Consider the following 11,846-nt stretch of genomic DNA (forward strand, 5'->3'; position numbering starts at 1 on the left):
CAAATTGAGCACTGGTCTAGGAACAGATCAATTGATCAATCAATCAATCAACCAATCATAGCACTCTTCAATATCCTACAGAAATTACTAATCTAAAAAAACCCCCAAAATTCGTTAGTGATATCTCAGATAGAATGATACTACGGAACATGTATTGGCACAGACATTGCAGCTACTTTCTGCAATTGCATAACTACTAAAAAAGATTCAGGCTCAGAATAAATACGTTGGTAATCACCCTGCACCGATACACTGTAGTCTATTCACCAGAAAATAAATAGTTTAAAAATCTAGCACGAAAACGCTGCTTTTTTCTCAAAAGTGTTAAGCAGTACTCTTATTTAGTTACATTTTCCTTCTCCAAAAGTTGTATAATGGCTTTTGCCAACCCATCAGTCAAAGGGAATGCAGATGACCAAAGAATAAAGGATGCCAGGCCCCATTATCTCCAGACTTCTGCATGAGAATTCTCTGATACCTCTAATTGCGCAAGCCTTAGTCAACGCTTGTACAAAGCAGAAAGGTCCTAATGAAGCAGAAAAACAGGAAGAAAATCCCAGCTTTTCAACTTGTCTGTAGCTATTGATTAGCTGGTAAAAAGCAGCTGGAAAACAGGAAGCCTGGTAACATTGATCTTGGACTGGCCTTTATATTTCCAAAATTCAGATTTGATTCCGAAGAGCTGTATTAATTTAATTCCAAAAGGAGGTATTGTATCTCCATATGATCAAGCCAGCTCAACAGGCAAGGAGCAGCCTTGGGAGGACAAAATGTAGCGTAAAGTGCCTATCAGACAGAACAGGCTTTCTCAGTAACTTTTTTAGAGTTCTCTGTGTGACACAAGTTCAAACTATATTTAAGTTTGAGACTATCAAATACATTATTAAGGGCAGCCTGTTAGCTTTAGAATCATAGAATACCAGGTTGAAAGGGACCTCAAGGATCGTCTTTCTATCTGGAAAGGGCACTAGAGACATTTAAATTTAAGAGAAATATATTGGTCCGAATAACTTTCACGAGGCAGCCATGTGCCATTTGTCTTCTTCTTCCAACAGCTGGAGTTCAGGTTTGATCCGGTAAAATACTACAGTACTGTTTTGGATTGCAACCAGCCTGCTGAGCGTCATGTAGGAGCGAGCACATTATATATTAATCGTTCTATACCTTTTGCTACAAAAGCAGAACTTTGTCCAGTATGTTTGGTAAACGGCACACATTTTGTTACCTTTAACACACTTGCAAGACGTTAGGGTTAGGTGTGCCCAGTTCCTTGTATTTGAAAACCACCCGAAGTGTCCTCCTTACTGTTTGTTATGCATTCTACAGAGGAACACCTTCAGCAATCAAACCCATTTTTAGGCATGGGTTAACTAAAATTAAATGCCAGTAGGTAGTCTCACACTTCTCCATATAAGAGTATTTCTAGGATGAAATATCAGGCATTCTAAGACAACAGTTCATCTTCATGGAGGTGAATGCAGCAGTTTTCAGAATAAATCTGATTTTATCAAGTTACTTTTAAGTTGGGGGACAGAGGTATTTTGGGCTTTTGACAGTGTTCATGGATCTCACCCATCACGATAATAAAAATTCCCCTGTGCAAGGTGTCATATGACAAGAGGAATAGATGTTCTTCTACAGCAACACTGCATACCTCAGGGGTGACACAGCTCTGGTGTAATTTGGAAGTGGTTCAGGAGTTACTGCTGCAGAGATGTGCCACAGAGGTCAGGAGGAAGGAGCAGCAAAGGCTCAGCTATGGCATGGTTAGGAACATTTGCCTCCTCGTAGCACTTTCCTCACATAGGCACAAGTTTGAGCTGGTAGCACTGTAGATATTGCTGTAGCTAGTGAAGGAACACAACCCAGGAAATGTATACAACATCACTTGCGCATCAGTTATCTCAGGTGCTTCACTGATACTTTGCACTGCACAGCTGAGAAGCCTAGACAACATGGAAGTACCCATCTCCCTGTGGTGAAGAACTAGTTTATAAGCCCTGAAAGCATCCAGTTGGCCCAAATCATAAAATTAATATCGAATATCAGAATATAGAGTACCCAGGGGCTTTACAGAAGACTTAAATCTTACAGAAGACCTCTTAAGCTTAAGAAGCTTGCTGTATGAGCTGCCAGAGCAGCTTTCAAGAGACCACGCAGCCTTCCATTAAAATTCATCCAGCCCATGGAAACATGACACATTTCTACAAATAAGGTTTTATTCAAAAATCATCGTTTTCCAATACAAACTTGTCATTCCCTCCTTCAAGAAAAAGAATTTTCCCTCTAATGAAATGAACAAGCTTACATTGGTGGTTTAAACTAGGTAACAGCCCATGGCGAAGGAAAGTCATACTCAAAGGCAAGAAAACGCTGGACTTCAAGAAGTGCAACAGGGCAGGGAAGAATGGAGAAAGCAGACAGGGGCTGGTCAGATGTACACTTTTTCACTCACAGGAAGATAACAGACAGGAGCCTGAAGGAAGACGGGTGAAATACGTTCCTATAATGTCGCTACGCTTTCAGCGCAAAACTACTCTTTTGATTCTGTATTGTAAAATTTCAAGGATTGCATGTAAGACATCATCATTTTTTGTTTCATATGTCCTTAAAAGCACAGTCTTTGTTTAGAGACCCATTGTCGTGGTTTAACCCCAGTCAGCAACTAAGCACCACGCAGCCGCTTCCCCCTTCCCCTCCCAGTGGGGTGAGGAGGAGGAAAGAAAAAAAAAGTAAAACTCGTGGGTTGAGATAAGAACAGTTTAATAACTAAAGTAAAATATAATACTAACAATAGTAATAATGAAATATAATAATAATAATAGTAATGAAAAGGAATATAACAAAAAAGGGGGGGGGGAGAAAAAAAAATAGTGATGCACAATGCAATTGCTCACCACCCACTGACCGATGCCCAGTTAGTTCCCGAGCCACGATCTGTGCCTCCTGGCCAGCTGCCCCCTGTTTATATACTGGGCATGACGTTCCATGGTATGGAATACCCCTTTGGCTAGTTCAGGTCAGCTGCCCCGGCTCTGCTCCCTCCCAGCTTCTTGCACACCTGCTTGCTGGCAGAGCACAGGAGACTGAAAAGTCCTTGGCTTAAGATAAGCGCTACCTAGCAACAACTAAAACATCAGTGTGTTATCAACATCATTCTCAGACTAAATCCAAAACACAGCACTGTACCAGCTACTAAGAAGAGAGTTAACTCTGTCCCAGCCGAAACCAGGACACCCATTTTCATTTAAGGAAAAATGACCAAGAGCTGTAAACTGCAAGGGGAGCTAGGGGCAGTTCAAAAAGCCTGGTGTAAAGCCTTGTTTTGAGAACACAACCATGTTCAAAACATTCATTTTGGGAGCCAGTATTGGCCAAAATGAACGTCATTACCACACAAAGATCTGTTGTCTCCCCACTCTTTCTAACCACCTACTTCTTGCCCCTTTTCTTTTTTTGCCCTTCCAAGAGTTTGGCCTTTTTGCATGGATGTTGCCCAATGTGATTCCATTGGACTGAGTTGGGTGAAGTCCAGTGAACAGGGCAATTCTGCAGGAAACAACCAATTACACATACTTTGAAGTTTGCTTCAGCTGCAGGCTGACCACAGGTGCTGCCTTATTCCTAAGAAGAATCTGGTCTGCTTGCTGCGTTACAGAGCAAAGCAGAACTTCAGTACTTCCTCAAAAGCCTGCTCAATCACATTGCAAGCACTGCTGAGAGCAAGAGTATCTCAGGCTTTCTCACCACAATGCGTCACTTGCTGTGCTCTGCACCACCTTAAGCCCTTCATGGCTGGACAAACATTTTGGTTTGAGTTTCAGATGCTGCAATGAAAGTCATAGCTAACAGCAACACGGGAGCGCTGACCCAGGGAAGATGCTCACCACCACTCTTGCCCACCACATCCGCACTTGCAGGACAGGCCTCAGCTGAACAGCGAATCCAGGACGCTTCAACTGGAAAGCTGCAACTCTGTGTAAGCCTTTATAAGGTCACAGTAAAAAAGCCTTTACAAAGTGACAGTAACAGGCCACACGTGAGAAGACAAGCCCTGCAGCAGACCTAGCCTGGTGACTGAGGCTCGGCCTGCTCCCAAGCAGACACAGCAATGGTGTGGTTAACGTGCTGTTACCGCAGACGATCGGGGCCCGCCCGGTGTTACCAGGACAGCCGGTGGGCCCTCGCAAGGCCCGTCCCGCTGCCCCGGCCGCAGGGCTCCCCGCCGCCCCTGTGAGGCGAGGCGGGGCCGCGCAGCAACCGCCGCGCCCCGTCAGGCCCGCCTCGAGCAGCCGTCGAGCTCGCGCCCCGCCTCCTCCCATCACTCCACTGACTCCACCCAATCAGAACGCCGCGCTCCTCCGCAGCAGCGAACGGGAGGGCGCCCGCCGTTCTCCGGCTCGTGACGACACGCCGGTGACATGTCGAGAGGTCGCGTGATACGAGAAGGAGACGAACCCCCTCCCCCGCCCTCGGCGGGTCGCGTCGCCATTGGCTGCGCCGGGAAGCCGGCTGCGCTCTCATTGGCTACCGGCATCGGCCGTTGGGCTGCCGGGCCGGCTGGCAGTGCTGCCGACGGGGGAGGAGGGGCAGGCGGAGGAGGCGGAGGGCCGCGGCCGCAGGTGAGCGCGGGGCGCCGGGGCCGGGGCCGGGGCCGGGGCCGGGGGCGGCAGCGGCAGCGGCACTGGCAGCGGCACTGGCAGCGGGGGGCTCGCGCCCGTCACGCGCTCCTAACGGCCGCGGGGCTCCGGGCGTGGCCTGGCGCCGTGGGGGCGGCCGTTGGCTCGCAGCCTGCGCCCCCCCGCCGCGCCGAGGGGTCCTGACAGCCGCCCGCTGTCACCCGAAGCGAGCGAGGGGATGTGTGTGTGTGTGTGTGTGTGTGTGTGGTGGTGGTAGTAGTTTCTGCTTTCTCTGTTGAAAGTGCGTGGATTTAAATGAGTCGTGCTATTGTTGCCGTCCCTAATGTGGTGTCTCGGTCTGATGTGCGTGTCTGTGTCATAGATCTCTTTACGCAGGAGGAAAGCAAATGGACCTCTTGCCAAATTCAGCACCCCTGGCTACCAAACTGCGAAACACTCTGATTCAGTACCACAGCATCGGAGACAGCGAATGGCGCGTTGCGAAGAAAACTGTGAGTGGTCTGGGTGGCTTCGTGCGTGCGGCCCGATTTGTTCTGTCAAGGAAGCTGTAGGTCACTTGTGGCGGGGAAAGAGCTTGTTATGCCGTATAACACGGGTGTGAAACGTTTGGCAAATTCTTGCAGGACTTTCATGTGAGAGGCCCTGTGAAACCACCCTTCTAGTATAGTACCTCTTTAGATGACAGAATGTGTTCTTCCTGTCTACAGACATACTCTGTCATTCCTGCTACCCATTTTCAGGGAAGTATCTCACAGAAGAATCCTACCTGTGTAGGACTATAGGTTTTTCTTAAAGCAAAATGTGAAATACTGTTAGCACTAGCAGTGTTGCAAGATGCTCACTTGTACTTTCAACAAACCAGCCACAGCCTGCAGGTAGGCTCTGCCAGCCTCCGGAATCTCTTTTGTCTGTAATGCTTGAACCCATCATGCTTCAGCTTCCAGATGTCTTCCTTGTAAAAAAGGAAATAATTCTTAATTCTTTCTCTCATATTTCTTCATGTTTCCATTGCCTTCAGAGCCCCCACATTGTCATACATTTCCTTCCATGAAAGGGAATGCAGTTCCTGCTTTCTCCAAGCAGTTTGCCATACCCTTCTTTTGAGCTGCTTGGCTTTTCTGAGTCCTGTTTCATCAAGCTAAATAGACCTTGCTGGTGCATCAGTTCTAGGCTGGGTGAATACTTTTTAGTCCTGTCCTGCATAGGAGGTAGAAATGTATTTTGGTATCTCAATGTAGCAATGCAGTAGGACTAGTGTGGTAAATTTCTATCTTTGCCCTTTTGTTACAGCGGTTTGGGTGGGTCTTGTATTTCTTTTTTTCTTTGTGAGCAGACATTGATAAGAGAGGGTCGAGTGTTCCAAATGTAACTTGATTATTTGTAAAATTAACAAATTCACTGTCTTGAAAAGGAGGAACAGAGTATCCAAGCCTTTCACCCTTGCAAAACACCTACACCACTGCTGCTCTGCTAAATGCTAAGTCTTATACCTATACCACTGTTTTCCTTTAGGAGGTTACCTGAATCTCACTGTTCCAGATCACATTACTCCCCAGATTTTACTCCTGTAAAATTTCCAGTTGGACTTCCTTCCTTCCTTCCTTGTGTTTTGATACTGTGCCATGTAAAAGAAACTCAGAGCTTTAGCTACCTGCCAGGGAGATGTGTTTTGCCCCTAAATTTCTTAAACAGTTCTGGATGCAGTACTTACACTATTGTTCTTTAGGACATTTGGTCCTTTGTGCCTAGGTAATCATGATTCCAAATAAAAAGGGGCCTTTTGGTACTCTCTTTAACACCAAAATTCAGAGATTTTGTACAGAGGTTCCATTTCATAGTTAGATAAAAATCAGAAGATACTGATGTCTTTATTTTCTCTGGCTAACTTTAAAATGAATAGACTACTGCTTGCAAGACACTTCTAGTCAGGCATGTAGGGGAGAAGGGTAACTTAAACTTTCTTGTCTGCCACGGTCAGCACCTCCTGCACACGTCTGCTTGGTCATGTGTTACAGGAGTGCAAGCAGAAGTTGTGTGGTCTTCCTGTCCGAATAGTGTCCAGATAATGGCTTTCCAGTTGCCTTTTAATTGAAAGGCTTTACTTAGTAATGTGGTTCCATTATTCTATGTTTTCATAGTAAACTGGCTTGGCCTGCCAAGCCCTCTTTCTGCACAGACTTCTAGCGTTTGACACTGAGAAAGGCAATTGACTGATTTTTTTGAAAGAATTGAAGATTACGAGTTAACAATGTCTGAAACGCCTTCTGTTCTTAAGAAAAGTGTACTAAAGTGCCCAGGTCAATGAGCACTTTGGGGTGAACCATAGTTAATGGTAAAGTCGTTTGCTTTTCTTCAGAAAAATTGAGGCATTTTCTGGACATCTTATAATTGTATGTAAGTGGCAGTTAACATTGTATCTTCCATTTTCTTTCAGAAAGATGCAACTGTGTGGCGTAAACCATCAGAGGAATTCAGTGGATACCTGTAAGTTTGCGTGCAGAGCAGATACATTTTTAAGGTTCCACAGATGTGTTTTGTAGAATTTAGAAATGAAGGTTGTGGATTCTACAGCCCTCAGCTACACAGATTCTCCAGAGGAGAAGCTATGTGGATCATCTAGTGTGCCTGTACCATTTCTTTTTAGTGTTATACTTTGATGCCTTAGTGTTGTGTGGTGTCTAGAACAATGAACAATGAAAACTGTGGAACACACCACAAAACTCCCATTGGCTGAAGTGGGCAACAACATATGCCCAGACCTTTTAGAAAGATGGTCTGCAAACCACAATCAAATCCAAATTCAGTAGGTCCGAAGCGTTATTGGGTGACAACCCAGTCAGTGCTTAGACTGTTACAGTGACTATGCAATGGCAATAGAGTAAAATATCAAGCATGTAGTTGTGGGAAAGATGTGTGACATAAAGGCCCTTCCTGCGTGAGTTTCTGTCACTGGGTTCTGTTGGTATCTGTAGGTTTAGGCAGAGAAATAGTTACTAGAAAACAGCACTCTGAAGAAATGAAAAGTCATGTGAGAAGGTAGTGTTTGAAGGTATCTCAAAGACTGATACGCTCTGTGGAATTTAAGTCCTGTTAAATCTGCAAGAGCTGATGACTCCAGACACCAAGAGTCTGCTGACTGTGCAGGGCCACGGGTGCACTGGCATCAACAGGTTGTGTAACTTGAACCACTGCCAAGAGGGCAGTGGCTGCTATGTGCAGATGAAGACTCCAGGGTTGTGTATACACCTGGTGAAATAAAGGACACTTTGAAGAACTTTCCAAACACCCAGCTAGAAGCCACTAGCGTGTTCACGTGGTCATCCAGTTCTGAGTATACAGCTGAGATGATTGGCTCCAACCAGGTAATTATGAGTGAATATGGGTGAACTGCACAAGTGAATAGATGAATCTGTTGCTTGACTAGTTACCTACTATTAATAAGAACAGCTTAATGAGTAAGAAGTATTTTGAAAATAATGACGGATTCTTTCCCTTCAGGAGCTGGAGGCCCAGTAACTCAAGTAAACAAAATCTCTGGTGTCTACTAAAAATATCTGATAACAAATGAATGTTCTGTAAAGTCTTATATCAAATTGTTTTATTTGGTACTCTTATATGCCACCAAAGCATAACATAGTTTCTCATTAGCTTGGTTCTACTACTGTTACTTCTACTTAACGAAAAATGTTTTTCCCATGTATTCCTGCTCTCCTTTCTTTTTGCTTTTAGCTTTACTTGTCCCTGGTAGACTCCCTTCCTCGTCCAGCAAGAAGAGCAAAATAACAAGTTGTTAGAGAAATAAACATGATGATTTTTATCTGAGGAAGGAGTTTGCCATTTACAAAATATTGATTACAGCATAAGGACAAAGTTTCTCAGAATAACATTTATTGCAGAGAAGAATAGATGCACCCATAGGTCTTTTTCTGTACTGTTTTTCTGATATAATTGTCCACTGACCGTAATTCCAGGTACCAAGGTATTATAGTAAGTGTGCTGTTGCAAATTAATGGAGTATTTATAAAGAATTTCTCACTTTTAATTGTAAACATGCATTTCTCTAGCTACAAAGCTCAAGGAGTGGTGGAAGATGTTACTAACAGAATAGTGGATCATATTCGCCCTGGACCTTATAGGCTAGACTGGGACAGCTTAATGACTACAATGGACATCATGGAAACATTTGAAGAGGTGAAGACTTGTTTAGATTCTTGAGGGAAATGTGTATAGATGCATACATGAGTTTAACAGTACAGCAGAGCAGTCGTTCCAACAAATACATTTTTCTGCCCGTTTTCTGCATGCATATGGGATATTACACATACATGAGGTTGGTGACATCAGATGAGGCTTTCTGGCTGCACAGTCCTGTTCTGAAGCTTGAAGTTCAGCTTTCCATCAATGCTAAAAATAAAGGAGTAAAACTTGGTCGGTCACTGTTCTCTTGGACCTGGGAGCTCTGGTAGCCTCTGATAAAATTCACATGCAGAGAGTTACAGTGTGATATTTTATATGCCAAAGCCTTTTCATACAGCTTGCTTTTTTCTGTTCCACAATAAAAAAAATTGTGGGTATTAATAATCCACACATACAGAAGCTGCAACCTCTCCCTCTTCCTGAAAGGTTGACTTCACTGTGTGGCAGGGCTTTGTGCTGGGAGCCAAAATGGTTCATACTGAGGGGCAGGACTTGCTAAAGAAAAGTAGGTTTGAAGTTGATTACAGAAGAGCTGGTAGCCTTCCTTTGGTTACTGGGACATTCAGTATGACTTCAAAACCCTGTGGACGCCTGGCTTGAACATGGATTGTCTTTTGCTCTGGCTCTTAGGAAGATTTATATGGCAAGGTATTTTTGCTAATTATGCCCTAAAATTTATACAAACTCCATTGTCTTATAAGAAAGCCTTTTTTGAAGAATTGTTTGCATTCTGTTTTATTATTCACTTGGTGGATTAAAAGTACTTGACAGAGCGTCTTAGTACCAAGAGAGGCCTCTTGCAATTTATTCGTGGTCCTTTCAGACTTCCTAAGTTAAGCCCCATAAAAGGCACATGGCTTTCAGTTCCTAGGCATGACACAGTTCTCTAGTTTTAATCAGTATGGTTTAAAGGTGCCAGATATTCTCTGCCCCTGCAGCTCTCAGTTGCAGATTGCAGGTCCTTACAAACTTCCGGCATTTAGACTGAAAACAACACAGCCATTCAGACCTCACTGAAGTTGTTTGCATAGCGTAGTTGACAGAGGCTGTTTCCTTTGTGGAAAAGGCTAGCTGCCTACAAGCATAAATTTCCCTGTATTCATTATACTAAGATATTTTTGTTTTCTTACCCTCCTTATTCTGTCACTCAACCAGAACTGCTGTCTGATGCGCTACACCACTGCTGGCCAGCTCTGGAACATCATAGCACCAAGGGAGTTTGTTGATTTCTCTTACACTACAAGCTATGAAGACGGGCTTCTAACATGTGGTAAGGCACCACTTACCTCTGCTTGATTCTTATTTTGCAACAGCTGCTTGGTGTAAGATTTGATTCAATTAAGTTTAGTTCTGCAGTAAGCATTCAAAAATGGCATAAGATGGTCTCCAACAAGTATTTCAAAGGTATTTTACAGATTTAAAGAAGTATACAAGTTACTGATATACCCATGAGCCATCCATCTGTGCCAAATTTCACTTATGCCAACTGTGGAACAGAAGTGGTAGAGACAAGTTGAGTGCTCTGACTCAGCTCTTAGAGCAAACTGGGTCGAGTAACAACTTGCTCAACTTGCTAGTAAATGGGAGGAATGTCTTTTTAATGTCAGAATTTCTGCTTATCAAGCTCTGCTTGTCTGTTGTGGGGTTTGGATGAAGAGCAGACAACTGTCATGCATGGAAGTACCCAGAAACTTGAAGTGTGTCTGTCACTTCTACTAACTTCTCCAAGCAGAAACTTGTACATTTTAAATTTACTATACTTTTATTTTTTTATCTGTCTCAAATTAATTTCCCTTTTTTTGTTTGTTTTCCTTGATAGGTATAAGCCTAGACTATGGAGAGGTGAGACCTAACTTTGTCCGTGGATTCAATCACCCTTGTGGTTGGTTCTGTGTCCCTCTTAAGGACTATCCTAGCCACAGTCTTTTGACAGGCTATATTCAGACTGAACTGCGAGGGATGCTACCGCAATCTGCAGTAGACACTGCCATGTCTGGTACCCTGGCCAATTTCTACTCTGACCTCAAAAAGGCACTGAAAACATAGACAAACAGAGACTTAAAAGCCCGTGCGTTTCTTGCAATCAAATTATATTGTTTAGCTTAGCATAGGTTAGCTACTGAGTTAAGAGGTGAGTAACATTGTTTCTGAAATGATACCTGACCCGTTATGTTGAGGGATCCAAACAACTTCACCAAGTACTTTTTGATGTGATACTTAGCATACATTCCTAATTCACGGTACGAGATTCTGTTTCCTGCTCAGCACCCTGCAGCTGTGTGAGGAGTAGTCTGAATCTATAAACCCCGGCTTCCTAGGTAAAAAACACAAGATGTGTGTGTGGGCTTGAACAATGCAGCATGAACTCAGCTCTCACCAACAATATTGAGAGTGGAGTGCTCAGGATTTTGCTGGTGCAGGTCACTGTACAGGCAGCATCTCACTGAAGATGTAGTTTTATAATATATATATTTTTATATTTACTTAAAATTTTTGATTTATTTAGTTTGTACAGGTGCATCTGTAATTTGTTTTAAAATATTTGATTTATCATAGGGATATTACATAGCTAAGTTCTTAAATGATACTATTCGTAAGAAAGCTATTCACTCTTGTTAGCAAAAGTAAGTATTCATTATTGGCATTTCTTCAGTGTTGTAACTGTAACTTAATTAACTGTTGTATATAACAGTCTCGGTGCATAGATAAAGAAATGCCCTTACAGCTGATCCAAAGCTCATTTAAGTCATCAGGTGTCTTTCCATAGTTTTTAGTGGGCTTTTAATCACACAATTGTCAAAATAGCAAACCTCCAATGGATCTTCTGTGATACTCTGCACTTCTAAAGAATTTTTTACTTAAATGTGCATGTAATTGTGTGGGGGGTTTTTTTTTGTCTTCCTTAACTGAAAATCCTGGAATTACTACAGCAACAGAAAGGACCACTGACTTGCTTCAGGTGTAGGCATTGGTGTAGCCACAACAGCATAGACGGCCAGCATGCTGGTA

At 43.4% G+C, this 11,846-nt stretch overlaps 1 protein-coding gene across 2 annotated transcripts; it reads left to right on the forward strand.

Annotated features, from left to right (window-relative positions):
• The first annotated feature begins 5,023 nt into the window (after positions 1-5,023).
• STARD4 (StAR related lipid transfer domain containing 4) lies at positions 5,024-11,262 on the forward strand. Of its 2 annotated transcripts, XM_050913418.1 has the most exons (5): positions 5,024-5,131; positions 7,075-7,124; positions 8,705-8,831; positions 9,993-10,107; positions 10,657-11,262. In XM_050913418.1, the coding sequence occupies exons 1-5, from the start codon at positions 5,027-5,029 to the stop codon at positions 10,881-10,883; spliced, it is 624 nt and encodes a 207-aa protein (XP_050769375.1). In that variant the 5' UTR covers positions 5,024-5,026; the 3' UTR covers positions 10,884-11,262. The 2 variants fall into 2 exon arrangements, with proteins under 2 accessions (XP_050769375.1, XP_050769374.1); XM_050913417.1 differs by lacking the exons at positions 5,024-5,131; positions 7,075-7,124 and adding an exon at positions 7,992-8,002.
• The last annotated feature ends 584 nt before the right edge of the window (positions 11,263-11,846 follow it).

Source organism: Gymnogyps californianus, chromosome Z (assembly GCF_018139145.2).
Source record: "Gymnogyps californianus isolate 813 chromosome Z, ASM1813914v2, whole genome shotgun sequence".
In the NCBI taxonomy this organism is placed as follows: domain Eukaryota; kingdom Metazoa; phylum Chordata; class Aves; order Accipitriformes; family Cathartidae; genus Gymnogyps; species Gymnogyps californianus.